Raw genomic sequence first — 20444 nt, 5'->3', positions numbered from 1 at the left:
GCAGAGCTTTAATCCCATACGTACTTGAGGGGTTTTTCTCCTCTTTTTGCTTTTGCGGCCACCTCTGGGTTTTGGGCACTACACGCACAGTAAGGGGACACAAGGGACAGGCAGGGAAAGAAATAAAGGAGAAAGGAATAAAAAGAAATAAGAAGGAAAGAGCTGAATTAAAATGGAATAAGCAGGCAACACTTTGGTGCTCACCACTCTAGAAGCAGATCATCTAAACCAGATTATACAGTTAAATTCATTGTCTGAGAAAAAAAAAATGGTTTAGAACTGCAAAGATTTCTCCCTTCTTGCCGGATGAATTTACTATTAATGTGAGAATGGGATCCCACACACACACTTCCTCAGTCTCACCATTTAATTGAAACATTAAATCGTGGAAAGAACTATATCCTGAATCAACAGCCATCACATGGTTGTCATACACAGATATAAAATGCTGTTTCAAGGAGAAAAGTAGGAATCAAAACTTCCAGCTGAGTAATAACAGAACTAAAGTGTCGGAAAGGACAGCCAGCATTCCCACAAAGTCCAAATTAGTTATTTACCTAAATGCAAGCAGTCTGTTTGCTAACACTGTGATTCATCCCCACACAAAACAGCAGCTGACTAAAAATCCTCACCACATTTGATGTCACTGAGGGCATCTTCTTGTGTGGCACCTGAGGTAACAATGCTGGCAGAGGATCCAGCTGCAAAGGGCTTCTGGCATCTGCTCGGAGTGCTTCTACTGTTATGATATTTTTCTCATCATCTGTGCAAAGCAACAGAGAATTCCTGTCAATATTGGCATTGCTAATCATGGACAGTGCTATGAATCAAATTATTTTTAGAGGGAGTCCCCTTGGATGCTAAGCTCTGCTAAGGTTTTTGCAGAGGTTTTACACTGTTAGTAAAATAACCCTTTTATTCCCACTGAAGAGATCATGCCCAAATATGTCAGTCTCCCATGGCATCTCTGCAAAATTAGCTGAAATCCCCTTTTGAGCCCTCACCTTAACTGTGATCCTTACCAGAGGCTGACCCTTCCCAGTGCCTGCAGATCAATTCTTCCATGCAGACTAGGACTTCACTCCACACATCATCAAACACAAAAGTAAGCATGCAATCCTTCACGCAGGAATAGGGAGAGACAGGAGGAAACCCCAATTTCCGTCTGCCAGAGGATAGTCCCATTTTCCTCTTGTGCAACTCCTCCTCCCTGTAAAAATGTAAGCATTACCTGCACCAGAAACACATTGTGTCCTGTATTTACTTTGAGTTTTCCCACTGACCTCAGTGAGAAATGACTGATCCACCCTTGTCTCCCTATACAGAATGAATATAAATCATACTCCATGTACAATAATTTACCCATGAGATCAAATTCACATAAAAAAAAAAAAAAAAAAAAATCAGAATTCATTGTTATGGTGTTAGCCTCCATATCTACTGACAAGACAGAATCCTGAAGACAAGAGAGTGATACTATTTGCTGCAGCAATGTCTCTCTAGCCTGGTAAAATCAAGAAACATAACAATTTTAATTTAATGGTCCATGCAGATAAGTGACTTTCATTATTAAAACTAATTAAGTAGTCAGGAACTGACAGCACCCTCCAAAGTCCTTACCCAGGCCATATGTTCATACTGTAGGGATGAATAATGTAAAAGGGTAAAAAGAGAAAAATAGTGGTAATTGTTTCTTGACAAGCATAAAATTCACTCTAGTTCTTAAAACTACCACTGAAAAAAATTCCAGAAAGGTACAATTCCACCCAAAATGCCAGTACGAAACAGAAGCAGCACACTGCTGTTGCATAAGTAACACCAGTGAATCTGACGTAATATAAAAAACTAAGGTGTTTAAACACGTATTATTAAATACACAGGCTCTTAGTTATGACAGAATGAATTATTCAAACCAAGCACAAACATGGACAGCATGAAAAATTATCAAAAATTTCCTAAACAAAATTTAGTGAAAGAAATTGTCCCAGGAAATAGGTTGGGAAAATTCCCAGTGCCTGGGCAACCTCAGGCATTTGAAAACTCTCTAGAGAAAAGATAAATAAATTCATCAGGTGTGTGTATCTTAACCACAGGAACCCCAGGACACTATTTTAATATTCAATACCTACACATCTCTGTGGTCAAATGCCAAGTATTCCTCCACTATGCCTTCAGAGAGAATGACTTCCTCTTCCCCTTCATCTCTCTCTGAGGAACACAAGGTTGGAAGCTCGGAAGGGTCAGCCTTTTTGTGAGCAGGAGCATCGGAAGGGTCAGCCTTTTTGTGAGCAGGAGCAACAAAAAGAGGCAGCTTCTTGCCCAAAACACTAAATCTGAACAGGTGACAGTTTTCAGAAAGCAGAAATAAAGATAAGTTGTTATTCCACCTTAAATAACTGAGAGACAGGATGATCGTTAAGGGCAAGCAGTAGAGAGGCCAAAAAATTACTCATTACAGTAACAGCTTTTGGGTTGGATACCTTTTAATTCTTGCTAAGGAACCTGAAACTTCAGGGAAAAAATATCCAAAGCTGATGAGAAAGCATTCTAAAGCTTTAAATAATAAAAGCAGGACTAAACATAGTGCTTTATATTTTTTAAGGCCTAGGCAAACTTAACAGATGATTAATAATAAAACCAGCTACAGTACACACATATTCTTAAGAAATCAGCAGCAGCAAAGATATTTCTATTTACTGGCCAGTTCAGTGTAGTCAGCAAAAGCACAGCTACATGTTCTTGCTATTTCAAGTGTATTAAATTCAGTTAAAAAGAAAAAAAAAAAAAAAAAAAAAAAAGTGCTGTGTTCAAAACTCAGCCTAACAGGAAGGCTGCACACTTTAAGAAGCAGAGGACAAACCTGCATTCCCACCTCGGCATGATCCAGGCTCACTGCTGGTACTTACTCATCATAATCCTTTTCCTGTGGTGAGCTTACATCTGAGGGAGCCAAACTGCCCGAGGGGCAACTCGAGTACCATCCGTACCCTTCATCTGTGGGGACCACCACCTGCTTTCCCACCACCCTGCCACGGCAAAAGCAAAGCATAAATACAGCAGGAAGCCCTGGGAGAAGGACTATTGAAGGGTGTAAGAACAGAAGCAAATCTGAAAAGTTCTCCTGGGAAGCTGGTGACACTTTCAATTTTCTAAGAGAATTTCTGCTCTGTGAAGCCCAAGTCAGTCACAGATAGCGACAAACCTCTGTCAAGGAGAACCGCATGTGAGGTAAGAGGATGTTTGTTAATGACAGCAGGCACATCACCAGAGTGATCTTTTTATCTCTATCTACCACATAATTGCATAAACTCACCCTGCCACCTGTTTTGAAAGCAACTGTGTGCATCCCTAGCCTTGTTGTGAAAGTACCAGTCCATTAATAAAATACCTGAGATGAGGAAAGCTGGAGGACCACTGGTGGCATTCTTCCCGCAGTCCCTCAACATGAACGTTTTCTTTCTGCTCATACAGAAGCTCATCAATTTGTCTGAACATCTGCTGAACTTGTTGTGTGGCAGCTCTGTCAAATTCCTAGAGAGGAAAGAAAATACCTCATGAACAGCATTTGCAGGGGTATTTTAATTGACCTTTTTAAATATAATTGAAAAACACAACTATTTGTTTAAAGCTTAGCAGGATGGCATAAAAAGATTTTAACTTTCAATAGTTTTCTCCCAGAGATGGTGCAGCCTGCTCTTAAGACAGATGGCAGCCACATAAAAAGCTTACATTGACACAGCAGAAAAAACTATTAAAACATTTGGAAATATCCATATTATATTAAGCTACAAGACTTAACAAAATCAGAACAGGAATGATAAAACTCACTGATCTTTAATGCAACGGAGGATTTGTTGCTTCCACCGTCTACAAACAAGAGCAACATAAAAAGCAGTGCAGACAGGTGGGAAACACTGAACCTGAAGGATGGTCAGGCCCTTTGTTACATGTGGATAGAAAATAGGGTCAGTTCTGGGGTCATTTAAATCTAAACAGCTCCATCTCACCTCCTAGAAGACAACAGCACACTTGACTTTTGTGGAAGGAGAATAAACCAAACATTTCTAAATTAAAATAATGTTTTAGGAGCTCACTATATTTTGAGAAACATGCAAGGATGCAGAAGTTTGCTAAACTCACACCACGTATCTGAAAGTCATCCAGCCGTGCCTGGGGTTCCACAATAATATCATTTATGGATACACTTGTGCACTAAAGGATTTGCATTTCCAAAATTGGAAATGCAGAATATTAACAGAATAGTACGAGCCTAATGTGTTTTGAACTGAAAGATGGAAAGTGGTAAGAAATATGTTCTTTCTATAATCACTACCATGATTTTTTGACAGATCAAATCATTTTTGTTCTGACACATCTTTGCAGTGACATTTCAAGTGTCGTTCTGTGCCATATTTGGCTTGGATGATTATGTTCTACTCACATCATAGCCCCAAGAGAAGACTGAGCTGTCTTCTGTGGAGGTGTCAGCACAACCTTGACTAGCAGTCCGTGGATCCCCATCATCAACCGATTCCTTATGGATTCCCAACTCCCTGAAATGCGCACATCGGGGGGGGGAAAAAAAAAAAAAGACCAGAACAGCTCACAATAAACAATGACAAACCAAGAGTGTCAGTAAACAAAGCCTAGCTGTATCAGAACAGCTGGATCGGATGTGTCATGAGAAGCACCTGGAGGTCTGGCCGAGCTTTTCAGCCCTGGGTGTGGCTGAGCACACCTGAGCCCGTGGCTCTGGCAGTGGGTGATGCTTCAAGGCATGTTTTGGGAGTCCTTGTCTAAAAAGAAACAGAAGTAGAGCTTGGCATTACTTACAAAAAATAAACATTTACAGAGTTCCCAATAAATTTTATAGGTTTTTCTTTCCTGCTTCTCAAGGACTGTGCACACATTCATTGCTATTACAAAGCTAACTCTTTGTCGCCAAACCTCTAGGTTTAAGGTGCCAAAACCAACTCTAGGATACACACGGAGTTAAAGGTCTTAGCTTCAAAATCAGTTAAACTTAAACTTAAGATGCTGTAAATTGGGCTACAGCTCCCTAAAAGCAGAGACAATGCCATTATCCCCGTAGATTAATTAAATTGAATTAAATTCAATAGAACAAGAGTTAGCGAGCCGAGTAAGTCAGAACTGACCCAACTCGAGGGGTTAAAAGCCAGCTGCAGGGATTTAATCGCGTTCTGTCACACCCATGTCTGGCCGGGACCGGTGCTCAGGAACCCCGGGACCGCCAGGAACCATCTCCGGTCGGGGACATGGGGTGACCGGGCCGTCACGGGGCCCTGTTTGGTGCTGGGGGGAGCGCGGGCGGCAGGCCCGGGAGTGGGGCCGGGGGGAAACCGCGACCGGGACGGCGATGGGGCTCGGGACCGCGCGGGGGGCAGGGGCAGCGGCCGCCACTCACGCCTGCACCGGTTTCCGCGCGTATCGCGATATCATCCTCAGCGCCGCCGCCCCGCCGCCATCGCGCCGCTCCTCCCGCGGGGGCGGAGCGCGGCCTGGGCGCGATGGAGGCGCTGCGGCGGCCGGCGCTGCCCGAGGACGCGGTGCGCTACCGCCTGTTCGCGGCGGCGGCGGCGGGCCCGGGCGGCGAGGCGCTGCTGCGGCGCTGCGCGGAGCTGGCCCTGGTGCGCTTCGCCCCGCTCCTGGCCGCCTACGTGTGGCAGCGGCAGCCGTTCCGCCTGCGCTACGTGCCGCGCCGCGGTGAGCCGGGAGCGGGCCGGGAGGCACGGCGGGGGGAGCGCCCGGAGGGGACGTGTGAGGGCATCCGGTGGCCGGGAACCGGCAGCGTGTGAGGGCTACCCGGCAGGCAGGAACCGGGAGCGTGTGAGGGGGAATCCGGCGGGACTGTGTGAGGGAGGCTCAGGGCGTGTGAGGGGGGACCCGGCGGCCGGGAACTGGGAGCGTGTGAGGGGGATCCGGCGGGACTGTGTGAGGGAGGCTTAGGACGTGTGAGGGGGGGACCCGGCGGCCGGGAACTGGGAGCGTGTGAGGGGGATCCGGCGGGACTGTGTGAGGGAGGCTTAGGACGTGTGAGGGGGGACCCGGCGGCCGGGAACTGGGAGCGTGTGAGGGGGATCCGGCGGGACTGTGTGAGGGGGGACCCGGCGGCCTCACAGACTCACAGTGTCACGGCATGGGTCGCGCTAGAATGGCCCCCAGTGAGGCATGTGGTGCCACCTCCCTGCTGCAGCAGGGTCATCCCAGAGCACACGACACAAGATTTTGTCAGCGGGGTCTGCAGTATCCCCAGGGAGGGAGACTCCGTGTCCTGTGTGGACAGTCTGTTTCTGTGCACGGGGTTGCTGAGCCGCCTCTCCTGTCCCTGCCCCGTCCAGGCGAGACCCCGGCGCACATCGGCGGCACCACCCTGTTCGGGGATAATGTGGAGGATGAGTGGTTCATTGTGTACCTGGTCCGGGAGATCACCAGGGAGTTCCCGGGGCTGGCAGCCAGGTAAGGTGGGTGCTGCAAAGGTGCTTTTTTGGGACAGTTGTAAAGGGGCAGTGCCTATGTTCTGAAGGTCCTGTCTTTAATATTCCCCGTCCTTGGAGGAGTTTTTTCTGGCCCATACACATTTAAATGTCCAAGGCCAGGTTGGATGGAGCTTGGAGAAGCCTGGGCTAGTGGAAGGTGTGCCTGCCTATGGCAGGGTGGTTGGAACCAGATAATCTTTAAGGTCCCTTCTAACCTAAGCCTTTCTGTGGTTCTGTGAATATTAAAAAAAAAAAAAAAAAAAAAACAACAACTCAGCAGACATGGATTCAGAAGTGTGCTGTGCTCTGCAAGGTTTTTCCTGATAGGAAACCAATTTCTCATTGGCCAGGATTGATGACAACGATGGAGAGTTTCTCTTGATAGAAGCAGCTGATTTTCTCCCAAAGTGGCTGAATCCTGAGAACAGTGAAAACAGGGTGAGTAAAACTTCTGTACAGCTGGCAAGGGGGCCACAGTGGCCTTTTATGTAGCAGATGGAGTTTTCTCTTGCACCTCTAGCCACGTAGTCTGACTGCCACTGAAAATCCAGAGTGCTGTCTGTCCCTTACTGTTGCTCCCTTCAGGAGCATTGCTGTCTCTACCTGAACATTCTAGCTCTGCTAGAACAACTTGTTTTTTTTTTCTTTTTACCATATTCTGGAGTGTTTAGGCAAGAGGATTTGCTGCCCTCAGAGTAGGGAATGCTTAGGGCTGGAGTGTTGCTGTCTCTATAAGGACACAGGCTTTGTCTGGTATAGGTGAAATAATGATCAGACGCCTTCACCTGGATATGGATGGTTGCTTGTAGTCACGTCACTGGCAGTGGATTAAAATGGAAATAATTAACTTGGTCATTAGCAAAAAATTGTTTAATTATTTTTCCCGTACTCCAAGATTCTTAAAAGGGGTGGAACACAACACAAAAATTGATGGCAAGTGTGTACCTGGACTATCGGGCTCATATTTTCCTTCTGTTTGAGGGAACAGATAGAGCGAGAGAGTTGAGAATGTTGCATTCAGGGCTTTTCTTAGGATCAGAAACCAGCAGAGGTTACATGTGGCACTTGAAATAATGCTTTTTAATCACTGTGATGCTCCTAATCAATTAGGTTATGCTGATTCTCCTGAAGCACTTCTCTGGTTGAAGAGAAACTTGGTATTATTGTTATTAAGGAAACGAGATGTTGGACAAAACTTGTTGCAGTTAAAATAGGGCTTTTTACTGGTTGGATCATGGTCTCTAGCATCTCAAATAACTTTTTAGAAAACCCTGTGCTGCTTCCTGTATTGGTTCTCTATTTGTACTTTATATTCTCTGTGTTGAAACAAATGTATTTGTGTATGAAGTGAAATTTTCCATCATTCAGTGTGTGACTGTTCTTACCCTATCTAATGAGAGCATTCCTGTCTGCCAGGTGTTCTTTTACAAAGGAGAGCTGCACATCATTCCACTGTCTGAGACTTCGGAGCAGGACTGGGACCTCTCTGCTCCCTGTCCCACCATCCCACAGGCGTTGGCACTGTTATCAACCCGCTCCGAGGAGTTCCTGGCTGCAGAGCCCATCAGAGCTGCCGTGTATAAACGCATCGATGGGTAGGTGGGGCCTTTATTTCAGTCCTCTGCAACAGTGAGGTTTGGTTCTGTGCTCTCTGGGATTTAAACATTTCCCCAACAGATGTGATTAAGTGGGTTCCTTTTCAGAAGCCAGGAGCTTGAGGTTTCTCTGTGACACTCTTGGAAAGAGGGGGATCATTGTCCTGTAGGCTGTGATCTGGGGGATCTGAAACTGGTTCACTGCTGTAATTCCACACTTGACAATGCCAAGAGGTACTCCTCCTTCACTTCTTATACTGAAAAATCTGTAAGTTCCGTGATCTTTCAGGAGCCCTGTGCAGGAGGAAAAAGGATTTGACCTCAGGTGAAGAACCAGCAGAACTGTCAGAACTTCAGCTTGTGACAGCTGCGTTCAGCCCTGTACTTTATTTTTTGCAAGGATTTGACAGCATAACCTTTACAGAGTATGACAAAGAATACTGCATAGCTGGATATGTTGGTTAAGTTCACAGGCACTCATCTTACCCTTGTGGGAGATTATTAGCCATGTACATTTATATAAATGTATTCTAGAAGCAGACATTCTAGGCATTAGATTGACCAAGTTTTAACTCCAGAATAATCTTCTGACCCATGATACAGGTAAATATTAAAGTGAAAATGGGCCTTATGATAGAGAAGGAGTGGTTTAACTTGAAGTACATTTGCTACTGTTAGGAAAATTAATCCACAAATGCCAGAGGTTTACATCCAAAAAGGGGACAGAGGAGTCCTTTTACTTTATTCAATTAAAGGGGAAGGCCATAGGGCACTTCCCCTGGGGTCTCTCAAATTTTGGAGGACGCAGCCTCCTATTTATCCTAATTTCCCGGTCACATTTCCCTCTCTCTTTCCCCATTGTCTGAGGTACTTGATAGGTACAGACTTCCCGGAGTGCCTAATACCTAAAATTCCCCTTTAATGTATAACCCCCGCTTTTAATTTTTAATTCTTATTGAATGTATGGGTTTTCCCCATTGTTTCTTTCATCTTTCAATATCCAATTTCATTTATCAGCAAACCTACAGTTTTTTATAAAGGGAAATATCTTCTTTTCCATTCATCAATCAGTGGAATCCTTCCCAATGTTTCTTTTATCTCTCAGTGCTAGTTTTATCTACCAGCAGACCCAGGGCTTGTTTGGAAAGACAAGTCTGTCATTTCGCTCATGGCGGATTCAATTTTATTAGCCATGTACATTTATATAAATGTATTCTAGAAGCAGACATTCTAGGCATTAGATTGGCCAAGTTTTAACTCCAGAATAATCTTCTGACCCATGATATAGGTAAATATTAAAGTGAAAATGGGCCTCATGATAGAGAAGGAGTGGTTTAACTTGCAGTACACTTCCTACACTCTGTTGCTGTTCAGGTATCCCGAGAAGATCCAGGCCTCGCTGCACCGAGCCCACTGCTACCTCCCGGCCGGCATTGTGGCCGTGCTGAGGCAGCGCCCGTCCCTGGTGGCTGCAGCAGTCCAGGCCTTCTACCTGCGGGATCCAGGTGATTTGCGGGCCTGTCGGCGCCCTTTCAGAACCTTCCCTGCCGACCAGCGTGTGATGACCCTGGTAAGTGCTCCTCTAAAGCCTTGGCACTTAATTCCCTTCTGTGGCTGACAAGGGTTCTCTGGGCAGTGGTATAAAAACACAGATTTAACTTAAAACTGCGAGTTTTCCATTGTTTTTCGTTGGTTGGGTTTTTTCCCCATTTTGGCTCTAGGGATGAGTTTCCAGATCATTACATGAATAGTGTCTCTGGATCCATGTGGCTGGACTTTCAAGGGGCTGATCGTGAGAGAATTGTTTCTGAAACCATGGGTTGTGATAATAGTTCCTCTGCTGAAATGCTTGCTGAGTAAATTGATTGCCTTGTGTGATCAGAGCAGTTTGACAGTACTGCCAACCAGCGTAAGGAGTTGGTCCTAACCAGTGGTTCTCTCCAAGATTTTCACCTTCTCAGCTGTGCTCTCACAGCTCTGTGAAAGCTTTTATGAAGTGTTTTATGGGCGCTGTCCAAGCACTATTGTATATGGGATGCATTTTGTTACAGAGTTGCACCACTAGACTTCTGAAAAGAAGCTTTAGAGTCAAACTTTGGACTTCTAAACTGTTTCCGAAATATTAAGTTTTAACCAAATTTAATTTTAATTGAAAATACACCTTGTTGATGCAAATACAGAATATTGAGGATTTTCCCTAATGTATTTAGGCTGACAAAAGTTTATATTTGCTTGGGGATTTCAATTTGGAAGAAACCTTGTAAGGCCTGGAAAGCAGTTTATCAGAAAAATCTATCTAAGATATACTTTGAATGCAGTCTCAGGTATTGCCAGTAATATGGGTGCCTTCAGACACACTTGAGTGTGCCTGGTGGGAGCCGGATGCCTGTCCACAGCACAGTCACGCTGTAGGAAGTGAGTTTTTTTTCTGCTCTGCCTGTTTCAGGTGACTTTCACTCGGTGTTTATATGCACAGCTGGTGCAGCAGAAGTTTGTTCCAGACAGACGCAGTGGATACACCCTGCCCACCCCTTCCCATCCTCAGTACAGAGCCTACGAACTGGGCATGAAACTGGTAATGATTTTTGATGCCTTTTGTTTATGTATGTCCAGGAAATGAGTCCTTTTCTGGAAGTTGCCTGCTTGTCCAAAAAAATGTGGGCAAAGTCCATCACACCCTGAGAACCTCTTTTTGTTGGTTCTTTTATATACAGGCTCATGGCTTTGAAATTCTGTGCTCCAAGAGCAGTGAAGTAGCTCCTGATGCCAAGAGAAATGTATTAAGCGGTCCTCTGTGGGAGAGATTCCTCAGGAGCTTGAAGGAAAAAGATTATTTCAAGGTGAAGTAGTGTGTCTGTGGCTTTTAAACATTCCAGGGAAAATACATTTTATCTTTTCAACTTGTGTCAGGAGTTGCAGCGGGGCAAGAACTTGATTCCTTATCTCTGTGTAGAATGAATTAATATCTTTAAAGGGGACATGTGCAGTTTGTTCCCCTTGGAAAGTAATTTCGAAATGAGAAAGGAAAAAGCAAGATTTGGGGATTGATTCATTCATCCAAAGGAAGGGGAGAAGTACACTTGAAAGAACGAAACCACCATGTGATTGTGTGAGGTGTAGCTGATTTCACTGCTTTACATTTCATTTCCATGCCTGTAGAATTAATGTTCTTCAAGGTCTCTACATAACACCATAGACCTGTTTGGGCCCATGCAAGTGTCATTTTTATGTGTGTGTGGTTTTTGTGATTTCTGGGGGTTTTGGTGAGGTTTTGTGGTTTGGTTTTTTTTTTTTTTTTAGATGCCTTTGGCTACTTCTTTGAAGTTAATAAATGGGACATCAATCTACTACTTGTTTGAAGGTTATAAAATTGGACAACTCTATTAAAATACTTAGATTAATATACTTTAATATACTTCAAATATAGGAGTGCCCCTTTGCTGTATTCAGTTCCAAGTGTACATGGCAAAGAGGTTTTACTTTGTTTGGTTCTCTAAGCATTTCTGTGTGACAAGCAGTCATCCTTAGGAAGCCTGACTGTGAAGAGGAAGGGGAGGGAGAATTGTTTGGATTCATGCCTGTGACTTGCATTAAATAGGGAGAAATTGAAGGATCTGCAAAGTACCTGGAACTGTTGCATATGGCAGAAGATCACTTCCAGCAATCTGTTGCTGTGCCAGAAAGGTCAGAGCTACTTGAAATTCCTGAGTGTCCTACACTGTACCTACAAATCCTTTGTACACAAAACCTTAACCATTGTACATTTAACACGGGTGCTGTGGCCAGGACATACAAGTACTAATTCCTCTAGAATACTCCACTCAGAGAAGTTCTTGCTTGAGTAACTCTTTATCTTGGTTTTGTGAAATGCTGAGCTCTTCCAAGTGGGTTAAGAGGTGACTGAAAAGCATTATTTCCTTGGTTGACTGTAAAAAGTGTATGAAAGTTTCATTTAAAAGCAGTCCCAGTGAATGATGAACACAGAGTAATCTGTCTCCTTTACTCAAAGCTGTAGATTTCTCTGAAAGATCAAATCCAAAACATAAATCACTACAAAAATATTTGAGCCTTTGCCAGATCATAATATCTTGACTGTTAGTTTCTTGAGTTTCCAGTCTGTGCTGTTTGGGATCTGGCAATCTTAATATTTTCCAAGACAAGATAAATGTAAAGAAAAAGAGCCATGACAAACGGGCTTTGGAGCCATCAGCTGGGAATTGCAGGGACTGACCAATGTCCTGTTTTGGCCAATACTCTGTGAAGTACTCTGGTACTTCCCCCAGATTCATTTCCCTTTTTGATATGTTTGCACAGAAGGGAAAATGAAGAATTCCAATGAAAACCTGAATGCAGAGCATGTGATCCCATTGAATCCATTTCAGTAAATTGATTTTTTTTTTTTTCTTCTAGCTCTGTTGAAGTGAGCCCAGGTGATGAAATCCTGACACTACTACAGACAACATCCATTGATTTGAAGGAATTTGAGAGAGAAGCAGCTTGTCTTCCTCCAGAGGATGGTGAGCTGTATGGAGGGAATTATTCCTCTTATAGATAATTATTAGCGGGGCGAGAGGGGGAGGGTTGACAGCTGTGAAGGGAAAGCCAATCCAACCTTCATTAAGACTAAATACTGGATTGGCTCTCCCAATTTAGAGTAAGCCTTTCTTCTTCCACTTAGTGGCCGAAGGATTCTCAGTGACTAGAATGGTATCTCTGAGTTTGAACTCTGCAAAGCAGAGTTTTAAAGTAGTGGAATGAAGTCTCCACTCTCTTCTTCTCAGCTTCTCTCTGCCTTCTGCTGTGTGTGACCCTGGATCAGCACAAAAACTTAACTACAAAAATGAGCTGCAGAATGGTTACAGTCCTTTCTTGGGCCCTGTGGGCCAGCAGGCTTGTGCAGAATAACAGATCTGTCCTGTGTTCTTTCAGATGACAGCTGGCTGGATATTACACCAGATGCTCTGGATCAGGTGCTGAAGGAGGCAAGAAATGAGTCCCTTCCTTCCACAAATGAGGAAGAGCAAAAATATGACTTGGAAACAGTTGCTGAGAGCATGAAGGCTTTTGTGTCCAAAGTCTCCACACACGAAGGAGCAGAAATGCCATGGTAGTGGCACTTGGAGTTTGGGGTCTGGTGTAGAATGCTGCACTCTGCTGCAGCCCTGTGGTTGATTCTGTGATGCAGAGAATCAAAGTCTGAAGGTGCTCTGCTGAGCAGGGGCCTGAAGCAAACCTACACCAGTGAATATGTACTTGCTTTGAATCAGCTTGGTACCACTCTGACACTGGTGTAGGTTCAAGTGCTGCAAGCTGAGCTGCTCTCTGTCATTCAGTTTGATTTTGTGGTCTTCAAAATTGTTGTCTTTTATGCCAAGAATTCTTCCACTCACTGTTTCAGGTCTAATCTATACAAGTTTCAAACTTCTGAGGACCTAAATGTCCCAATTTCAATCTGGCTTGAGAGAAATCAGTATAGCCTGTGCTTGTGTCAGGCTTATGCAAGCATAAAAGCTTTATTAATTTATAAATATTTTTGTATTTCAGGTCATCTGATGAATCGCATGTTACCTTTGACATGGATTCTTTTTCGAAAGCACTGGACAGAATTTTAGGTGAGATTGCTTCTTTAATTGAAACAAATCCCTGCACTGATTTCTTTGCCGCTGTACTGACACAAAATAATACCCAGGGGCAGACTCGGAGGAGCTGGATTCTGATGATCTGGATGAAGAGGAGGAGTTTGATTTCTCAGATGAGGATGATAAAGACCTGGATGCAGGGAATCAAAGGCAGGAGCAGAAGGTGTCTCCTGGGGAGCTTGTGGGCAGCCTCAAGGCATACATGAATGAGATGGACCGTGAGCTGGCACAGACCAATGTTGGGAGAAGTTTCACCACCCAAAAGAGAGGGGTGAGTATGCCTTGAGCTGAGATTTGTAGCAGTAATTTCCAAACAGGAAATGTGCTGAAAGTGGCCATTTTGAGTAATGTGGTCAGAATCTTCCCACGTGCAAGCAAAGTGGGCTGTACCTGCACCATAATATGCTTTTTTTTTTTCCAAACTAAAGCTTTCCTAAGCTTTGAATTTGCACAGCTTTTCCAAGACTTAAGTTTCATGTTCCTGTTTCTAGTAGTAGGGCAAGCAGCTGCAGCTTGACTTGGGAGTTCTGTAATAGTTTGCTCCCATAGGAAGCTGAACCAGGACTCAGCAACACTTTCTGTCCTTCTGGAACTTAATCTGGGTGATGGACAGTGATGATTTTTAGCTGGCTTGAGCATCTGGTGGATGAATTCCTGATTGTCAAGACTCTAGAATGTACTGGACATTGCTGGCTGCAGAATTGTTTTTTTTCTCTTGTGGCTTGCCTTTTTTTTCCCCTTAAATCTGCTCATGCAATTTGATAAATCTCTCTTTGTACTCGCTGCAGGCAAGTTCTGTTGAAGCAGCCACATCTGAGAGTGCTGGCCCTGATTCTGGAGCTGAGGATGCTGAGCTGGCACCCGTGGATGTGGACATGAACCTGGTGGCAAACCTGCTGGAGTCCTACAGTGCCCAGGCTGGCCTGGCAGGACCCACCTCGAACATTTTACAGAGCATGGGGGTGAATTTACCTGAGAACACAGATCTCACTGGCTCGAGCAGCTGAGCAATGCAGGGGGAAACTTTGGAAAAGGTGGTGGGTGGGGAAATGAAGCACAGACATACGAGCAGGATGTGGAAGAAGAGGCCAAAGCTTTTAATTTTGAGCATTCTCTTCATTATGTGTCACTTGCAAGATGTCTTGGTGCACGGAGGGATGTGCCTACAGTGCTGCCAAAGCTTGGGGCAGTGCTGAAGGAGCAGCAGGAGTGGGGCAGCAGCGACCCAGCTCCCACCTGGGCAGGAAGAGGTGAGCTCAGGATCCCAGGCACATGAGAAGATGGGGATAGGTCCCTCTTCTAGTGAGGGAGGTGATAATAAGGTCCCAGTTCAGTGGCTGCTCTCACAAGCAGTGGCTCACCCCGCAGCAGCAGCAGCAGCTCTGGGCTGGGTTACAGCAGTGGCAGCGAATTTCCTTCCCCAAGCTGCAGCTTCAACTGTCCTCTTCTGAAGCCAGGAGACACAGAGCTAGCCGCTGACAGACCATTCTTAACTGTGAGGTGTCTGATGGCAAAAGTGAGATAGTGAGATTTTTGCTCAGCACGTGTGAGTTGTTCTTCCTCTTCCAAGGATAGTCCAAAAGGCTCACCTTCAGGCCAGTTTGTGATGATTTCCAAGAGCCCAGTGTGATTTGGATTTCCCATCTGAGCTTGTTGTGTAATGAGGGTAATCCACTCACTCCAGGGAGCATCACTGGCAGGATGGATTGCAGAGACTTTTCCTTGGAACACACAGCCCAGCGTTTGGCAGTGGGGATGAACAGGCACTGGGGTGACCCTGAGAGTAAGTGCAAGGCACAGGGTGCAGCTGAGGCAGGACAGCCCTGTGCTGGGCTAAGAGGTGAAGCTGTGACAGCCCAGTGTGAAGAAGGTCATTTCTCCACTCCCTGTTACTGGGGAGCTTGGGCCTTGCTGCAGAGATACAGCTGCTGATTTGAGCAGCTCTCACTCCTGAATTTATTGTCAGCCAGGTACACACACTCGGAATTGCCAAGAACAGGAACCCTGCAAGGAGGAGCAGAGACAGAACCGCCCCCTCCGCCTGCTGCGAGCTGGGACACAACCCACCGCGGGTCCCACCTGTGCTGGAGCCGCCTCCAAGCTCCCCCGCTGCTCGCCAAGTTTTGCTTTTCGCTGCAACTCCGGTGGGACCCGAACGCCCCCTGCTCCCAGCGCCGCAGCTCCGAACAAGCTCGGCACAGTTCATCAACCACGCCCCATGTGCGAGGGGCTTTGGCTGGGTTGAGGAACCCATGTGCGGGAGCGCAGCCAGTCACGGTGGGGAGGGAGACCAGGTGGGCAGAGGATACGAGAGGCGATGTTGGTACCTCAGCTGCCGGGTCAACCAGATCGGGGGCACAGGGCGAGGCTCCGGCGCTGGTTTCTAGGGAGCTTTTGATGTCGCAGAAACTTCTTTTTTTCGGTTTTCAACTCTAACTTATCTACATGACAGCCTAGAGATCAGGTCAATATATTTTATTCCCTCTTGTGGCTTCATCTTGTTGTTTCACAATTCCCTGATGACCAGGAGTTAAGAAGTTCTCTAATTCTCCTCCGGGGCTCTGGTTTGTGTCACCGATATCTTAGCACTTAGAGAAGTCAGTCAGAAGATGGGGAAACAATTTTATTGATTTATACAGTTTTCTAGGTTACACAGAAGTATTGTAACGCTTTGTATTTTCCTAAGGCTCATAGTACAATACATTTATCACACTATTACTTCTATAAGCTATAAGAGATGTACCTCAACATAATATATTCATCACACTACTGTATCTATGACCTATGCAGTGCATACTTAAAATGAGAAATTAGGTTACATTAGTAAACAGCTAAAAAGGGATCATAAATAGCACTATACTTAAAATAAATAACAATATGTACAAACTAATACCCAAATGTGAAAGCCAATACAATAGGGTCATTTTTACATGGCGATAGGATCCCCTTTTAGTGAGGTAGATGATAATAAAGCACCAGTTCAGTGGCTGCTCTCACCAGCAGAGGTTAGCCCCACGGCAGAAGCAGCTCTGTGCCGGATTATGGTGGTGGCAGCAAATTCCCTTCCCCAGGCAGCACCTCCAACCATCCTCCTCCAAAGCTGAGAGAGAGGGAGGCAGGATCCATCAGAGCATTCTTGACAGTCAGGTGCCTGAAGCCAAAGGTGGGATTCCTTCTCAGCACGTGTCAGCTTTTCTTGTTCCTCTTCCAAGAACAGTCCAAAAGTCTCACCTTCAGGCCAGTTTGTGATGGTATCCCATTTGAACTTGTTGTGTAATAAGGGCAATCCACTCACTCCAGGGAGCATCGCTGGCAGGATGCATTGCAGAGACTTTTCCTTGGAACACCCAGCCCAGCGTTTGGCAGTGGGGATGAATGGGCACTGGGGTGACCCTGAGAGTAAGTGCAAGGCACAGGGTGCAGCTGAGGAAGGACAGCCCTGTGCTGGGCTAAGAGGTGAAGCTGTGACTGCCCAGCATGGGGAAGGTCCTTTCTCCACTCCCTGTTACAGGGGAGCTTGGGCCTTGCTGCAGAGATACGGCTGCTGATTTGAGCAGCTCTCACTCCTGAATTCATTGTCAGCCAGGTACACACACTCGGAATCGCCAAGGACAGGAACCCTGCAAGGAGGAGCAGAGACAGCGCTGGTTCCCAGGGGAACACCTTGTGTCCCTGTCCCCCCCATGCCCTGCCCGGCTCCCCGGCACTCACCAGGAGCTGAAGTCGCTGCCGTCCCCCCACTGCAGGCGCTCGCCCCGTCTGCGCAGCCCCAGCCAGAAATCGACGTTCCCGCGGAGGCGGAAGAGCAAATCCTGCCCAGGAGAGAGGAGTGGGAGCTGCCCCGGCCCCTCGGGGGGACACGTGTCCGGGGCTCCCCCCCGCACACTGGGGCTCCTTCCCTGCAAGGCCCCAGGACAGGGCTGCAGCCCCAGCCCTACCAGCACCCAGCCCGGCCCAGGAGCACCCCCAGGCTCCCCTCAGACACCCCACACCACCCTGTCCTAGGGTAACTTAATGATGTTTGTATCCCCAATCGTCTGTTCTGTTTGTGCTGTATATTGAGTCCTGTGCCTTTAAGACTGGTTCTAAGAGCAAGGAGAAGCGCGGAGTTTGTTTTGAGAAAACTGCCTGACTCCTCCACATTCTTCTGTAGACAGCGTGTTCGGCGGAGGCTTGGAGAGACTGCAGGACAGAGATCTTTTTTTGCTTTTAGTTAGTTTCAGCTAGCTAGGGCAGAGAAGTTCCCTGGACTATTTTTTTCCCTTTTTCTTGGGACTGTTTAAACCTGCTCTGGACTGAAAACCCAGGGGAGCACTGGGGGCTGCACCTGCGGCCCACCGGGGCCTGGACCTTGGCATTTTCCAGCAGCGCCGGAGGGACCGGGACTAAGGAGAGACTGAGAGAGAGCCGAGCTACACCCATGGCAAGGACTTTCTCAATTTGCCATGTCACTTCAGAAGGAGAGGTTTTATTGTTTCATAGTATTCATTCTTTATACTTGTATGCACTTCATTTGTTTAGTAAAATAGTTTTTTCCACTTTTCTCCAAAGAGGTTTTTTTTTACCGGACCAGTTGGAGGGAGGGGCCACTTGGGTTTGCTTCCTTGGAGGGATCCTATACAGGGGTTTTCTCCCAAATTTGTCCCAAACCAGGACACACCCACAGCACCTCACTCACCATGTGCATATCCTTGACAATGGCCAGGGAGGCCCCGAGCTCAGAGCACCGTTCCTGACCCTGATCCCAGGTGCCGTGATCCCATGAGAAGTAGTAGCAGACCCCATTGTACCCGACCCAGCCAGAGGGACAGCCCAGAACCAACAGGGGAGTCGCAGCTGGAACTGGAACCTGTGGCGCTGGAGGGGGAAGAGGAGAAGCTCTGAGGATTCCCCTCTGCAGGGAGCAGGGACCCCGCTCTGCCCCGAGGGGCTGGGCCCAGGCTGCTGCCCCTCCCTTACCTGACTGCACAGCCAAGGCCACCAGCAAAGCCAGCACCAGGAACACGAGCACAGTCAGCACCAACACGACCACGGGATGGCTCCTGAACCACTTGCCTGGAGCAGGAAAGAGCTGCTGGCTGTGAGAACCAGACCCAGCCCTGCAATCTGCTCACCCAATGCCCAGGGAGCACAGGAGGGACCCCTCAGCCAGTCTGCCCCTCACTCAGCTGGCAGCCAGGGAGCCAAGAGCCTGGGACACCGGCAGGGACACAGCTGTGGGGACAGCCAGGGACACAGCTGTGGGGACAGGCTGCAGCAGGAGAACTGCACAGGCTTGGGGACACCTGGTGCTGTTGGTTCCAGCCACTGATGGGGCCATGCAGAGCACGTGGCCTCTTCCAGACATCGGGAAACAACCACACATGTGCCAGTCCTGTCCTTGTGAGGTGACACTGTCCCCTCCGTAGAATCCACAGGTGTAGTCCTGCACTCACCTGGGAATCTTCTGTGGCTCCTTCTGTGTACATTGTCGGTTGCTGATGTGCCCTGGGGACCCAGGATCTCCCTCACACTCCCATCGCTGGTGCAGAATCCATTCTCCACATCTTCACTCACTGCACACTCACAAGTGGCATCCCCCTGCTTATGACAAGTGGCTTCTTGCGCCCCAGGCAAGTGTGTAAGCCCGGCTGCTGGTCCCTCCTGGAGAGGCAGGGGCTCCTTCACAACCCCATGAACAGAGCAGAATTCACTCTCCTCCAGCTCACAGCCAGCATCTCGCTGCTGGGAACAAACAGCCCCTTGCTCCCGACACATCAGGAGTGCTGAAAAAGCCTCTCGGAGATCGGCCTCGGGAACGGCTTCACACCCGCGGTGATGGCACACGGAAAGGGACATGAGGAGAGGTCACTGCTGGTCCCGGCGCTGCGGGACACCGAGGCTCAGGAAGGCGCTGCCAGCTCAGTCCCGCCCTGGCCCCGCTCCGCGGACGCTGCGGCAGCACCTGCGGACACAAGCGCAGCGTCCCGGAGCTCTGCCGTGCCCGCAGCCGCGGCCCCTCCGGCTCTGCAGCCGCTGCAGCCCAGCTCCGTGCCGGGACAGGCGGTGACAACGCCTGTGAGCTGCCGGAGGCGGGGACGGGACAGCTGCGGCTGGCAGTCCGCCTCCCGAGGGGGAAGGAGCAGCAGCCCCGGGCTGCTCAGGATTGTCCCCCGCATTCGCTGCCCCGGCGGCTTGGAGCCTGGCGACACCGAGCGCGGGCACAGCCTTTCTCGGCGCCTGGAGTGCTTTGGGCTCTGAGGCACGTTCAGGTTCCTCCCGTGCCAGCCCTGAGCCGGGCACGGACACCTCCCGCCCGAGCAGCGGCGCCCAGCCCGGTGCCGCACCACGGAGCAGCCGCCTCTGTCCTATTGAGAGCAACCGGGAGGAGCCATCGCTGCTGCGGCACCGCCTCGTCCCCAGGGAGCCGGGCAAGGAGGAGACCGCGGGCAGTCGCTCCCTCCGCGATCTCAGGGCACGGTGGACACGGGGGATCCCGGCACAAGGAACTCACCGGGACCGCCCCCTGCCCCTCACCGCGGCTCCCTCCGCCCGCAGCGAGCCCCGAGCTGGGACACAACCCACCGCGGATCCCACCTGTGCTGGAGCCGCCTCCGAGCTCCTCCACTGCTCGCCAAGTTTCGCTTTTCGCCGCCAACTCCGGTGGGACCCGAACGCCCCCTGCTCCCAGCGCCGCGGCTCCGGACAAACTCTCCGGACGGCCCTTCCACCCG

The 20444-nt window shown here is 48.0% G+C and overlaps 3 protein-coding genes across 6 annotated transcripts in view; 1 reads left to right on the top strand and 2 right to left on the bottom strand.

The window, feature by feature from the left end:
* FAM149B1 (family with sequence similarity 149 member B1) overlaps nt 1-5515 on the bottom strand; it is a 12957-nt gene extending 7442 nt beyond the window's left edge. The window contains exons 1-9 of one of the 3 annotated variants that reach the window (XM_040070952.2): nt 5426-5509; nt 4692-4796; nt 4442-4553; nt 3389-3531; nt 2907-3026; nt 2130-2333; nt 1023-1210; nt 633-763; nt 25-78 (exon numbers count right to left, since the gene is read on the bottom strand). In XM_040070952.2, the coding sequence (XP_039926886.1) occupies nt 25-78; nt 633-763; nt 1023-1210; nt 2130-2333; nt 2907-3026; nt 3389-3531; nt 4442-4553; nt 4692-4796; nt 5426-5460 (1092 nt within the window). In that variant the 5' untranslated portion in view covers nt 5461-5509. Of the gene's footprint in view, nt 1-24; nt 79-632; nt 764-1022; nt 1211-2129; nt 2334-2906; nt 3027-3388; nt 3532-4441; nt 4554-4691; nt 4797-5425 lie in introns of all 3 variants that reach the window. The other 2 variants (XM_040070954.1, XM_040070955.2) reach the window with 2 other exon arrangements.
* On the top strand, nt 5181-16407 carry ECD (ecdysoneless cell cycle regulator). 2 transcript variants are annotated; one of them, XM_040070951.2, is made up of 13 exons: nt 5181-5267; nt 6360-6477; nt 6848-6935; nt 7914-8092; nt 9467-9662; nt 10539-10667; nt 10807-10932; nt 11691-11776; nt 12503-12609; nt 13022-13199; nt 13637-13704; nt 13782-14002; nt 14520-16407. In XM_040070951.2, exons 1-13 carry the CDS (start codon nt 5213-5215, stop codon nt 14736-14738), a joined length of 1770 nt encoding a protein of 589 aa, XP_039926885.1. In that variant the 5' UTR covers nt 5181-5212; the 3' UTR covers nt 14739-16407. The 2 variants fall into 2 exon arrangements, with proteins under 2 accessions (XP_039926885.1, XP_039926884.1); XM_040070950.1 differs by lacking the exon at nt 5181-5267 and adding an exon at nt 5510-5724.
* LOC120755655 (early activation antigen CD69-like) lies at nt 16337-20444 on the bottom strand. Its single transcript, XM_040070958.2, has 6 exons — nt 20308-20444; nt 19167-19675; nt 18691-18786; nt 18410-18588; nt 17443-17543; nt 16337-17351 (listed from the first exon to the last, which is right to left on the bottom strand). Exons 2-6 carry the CDS (start codon nt 19567-19569, stop codon nt 17237-17239), a joined length of 894 nt encoding a protein of 297 aa, XP_039926892.1. The 5' UTR covers nt 19570-19675; nt 20308-20444; the 3' UTR covers nt 16337-17236.

Source organism: Hirundo rustica, chromosome 8, assembly GCF_015227805.2.
Source record: "Hirundo rustica isolate bHirRus1 chromosome 8, bHirRus1.pri.v3, whole genome shotgun sequence".
NCBI classification, from domain to species: Eukaryota; Metazoa; Chordata; class Aves; order Passeriformes; family Hirundinidae; genus Hirundo; species Hirundo rustica.
The sequence above is the reverse complement of the archived record's forward strand: the minus strand, read 5'-3'. Positions and strand labels throughout refer to the sequence as shown.

What these genes read in the sequence shown, in the direction of transcription:
- ECD (XM_040070950.1), top strand. Translation starts at nt 5,529, where the DNA reads ATGGAGGCGCTGCGGCGGCCGGCGCTGCCCGAGGACGCGGTGCGCTAC. An exon ending in CTGAGAACAGTGAAAACAGG is followed by an intron (nt 6,936 to 7,913) that starts GTGAGTAAAACT and finishes CCTGTCTGCCAG; the next exon opens with GTGTTCTTTTACAAAGGAGA. An exon ending in TCTGTTGCTGTGCCAGAAAG is followed by an intron (nt 11,777 to 12,502) that starts GTCAGAGCTACT and finishes TTTTTCTTCTAG; the next exon opens with CTCTGTTGAAGTGAGCCCAG.
- LOC120755655 (XM_040070958.2), bottom strand. Translation starts at nt 19,569, where the DNA reads ATGTCCCTTTCCGTGTGCCATCACCGCGGGTGTGAAGCCGTTCCCGAG. An exon ending in GGCCTTGGCTGTGCAGTCAG is followed by an intron (nt 18,589 to 18,690) that starts GTAAGGGAGGGG and finishes TTCCCCCTCCAG; the next exon opens with CGCCACAGGTTCCAGTTCCA. An exon ending in GGCAGCGACTTCAGCTCCTG is followed by an intron (nt 17,352 to 17,442) that starts GTGAGTGCCGGG and finishes TCCTCCTTGCAG; the next exon opens with GGTTCCTGTCCTTGGCGATT.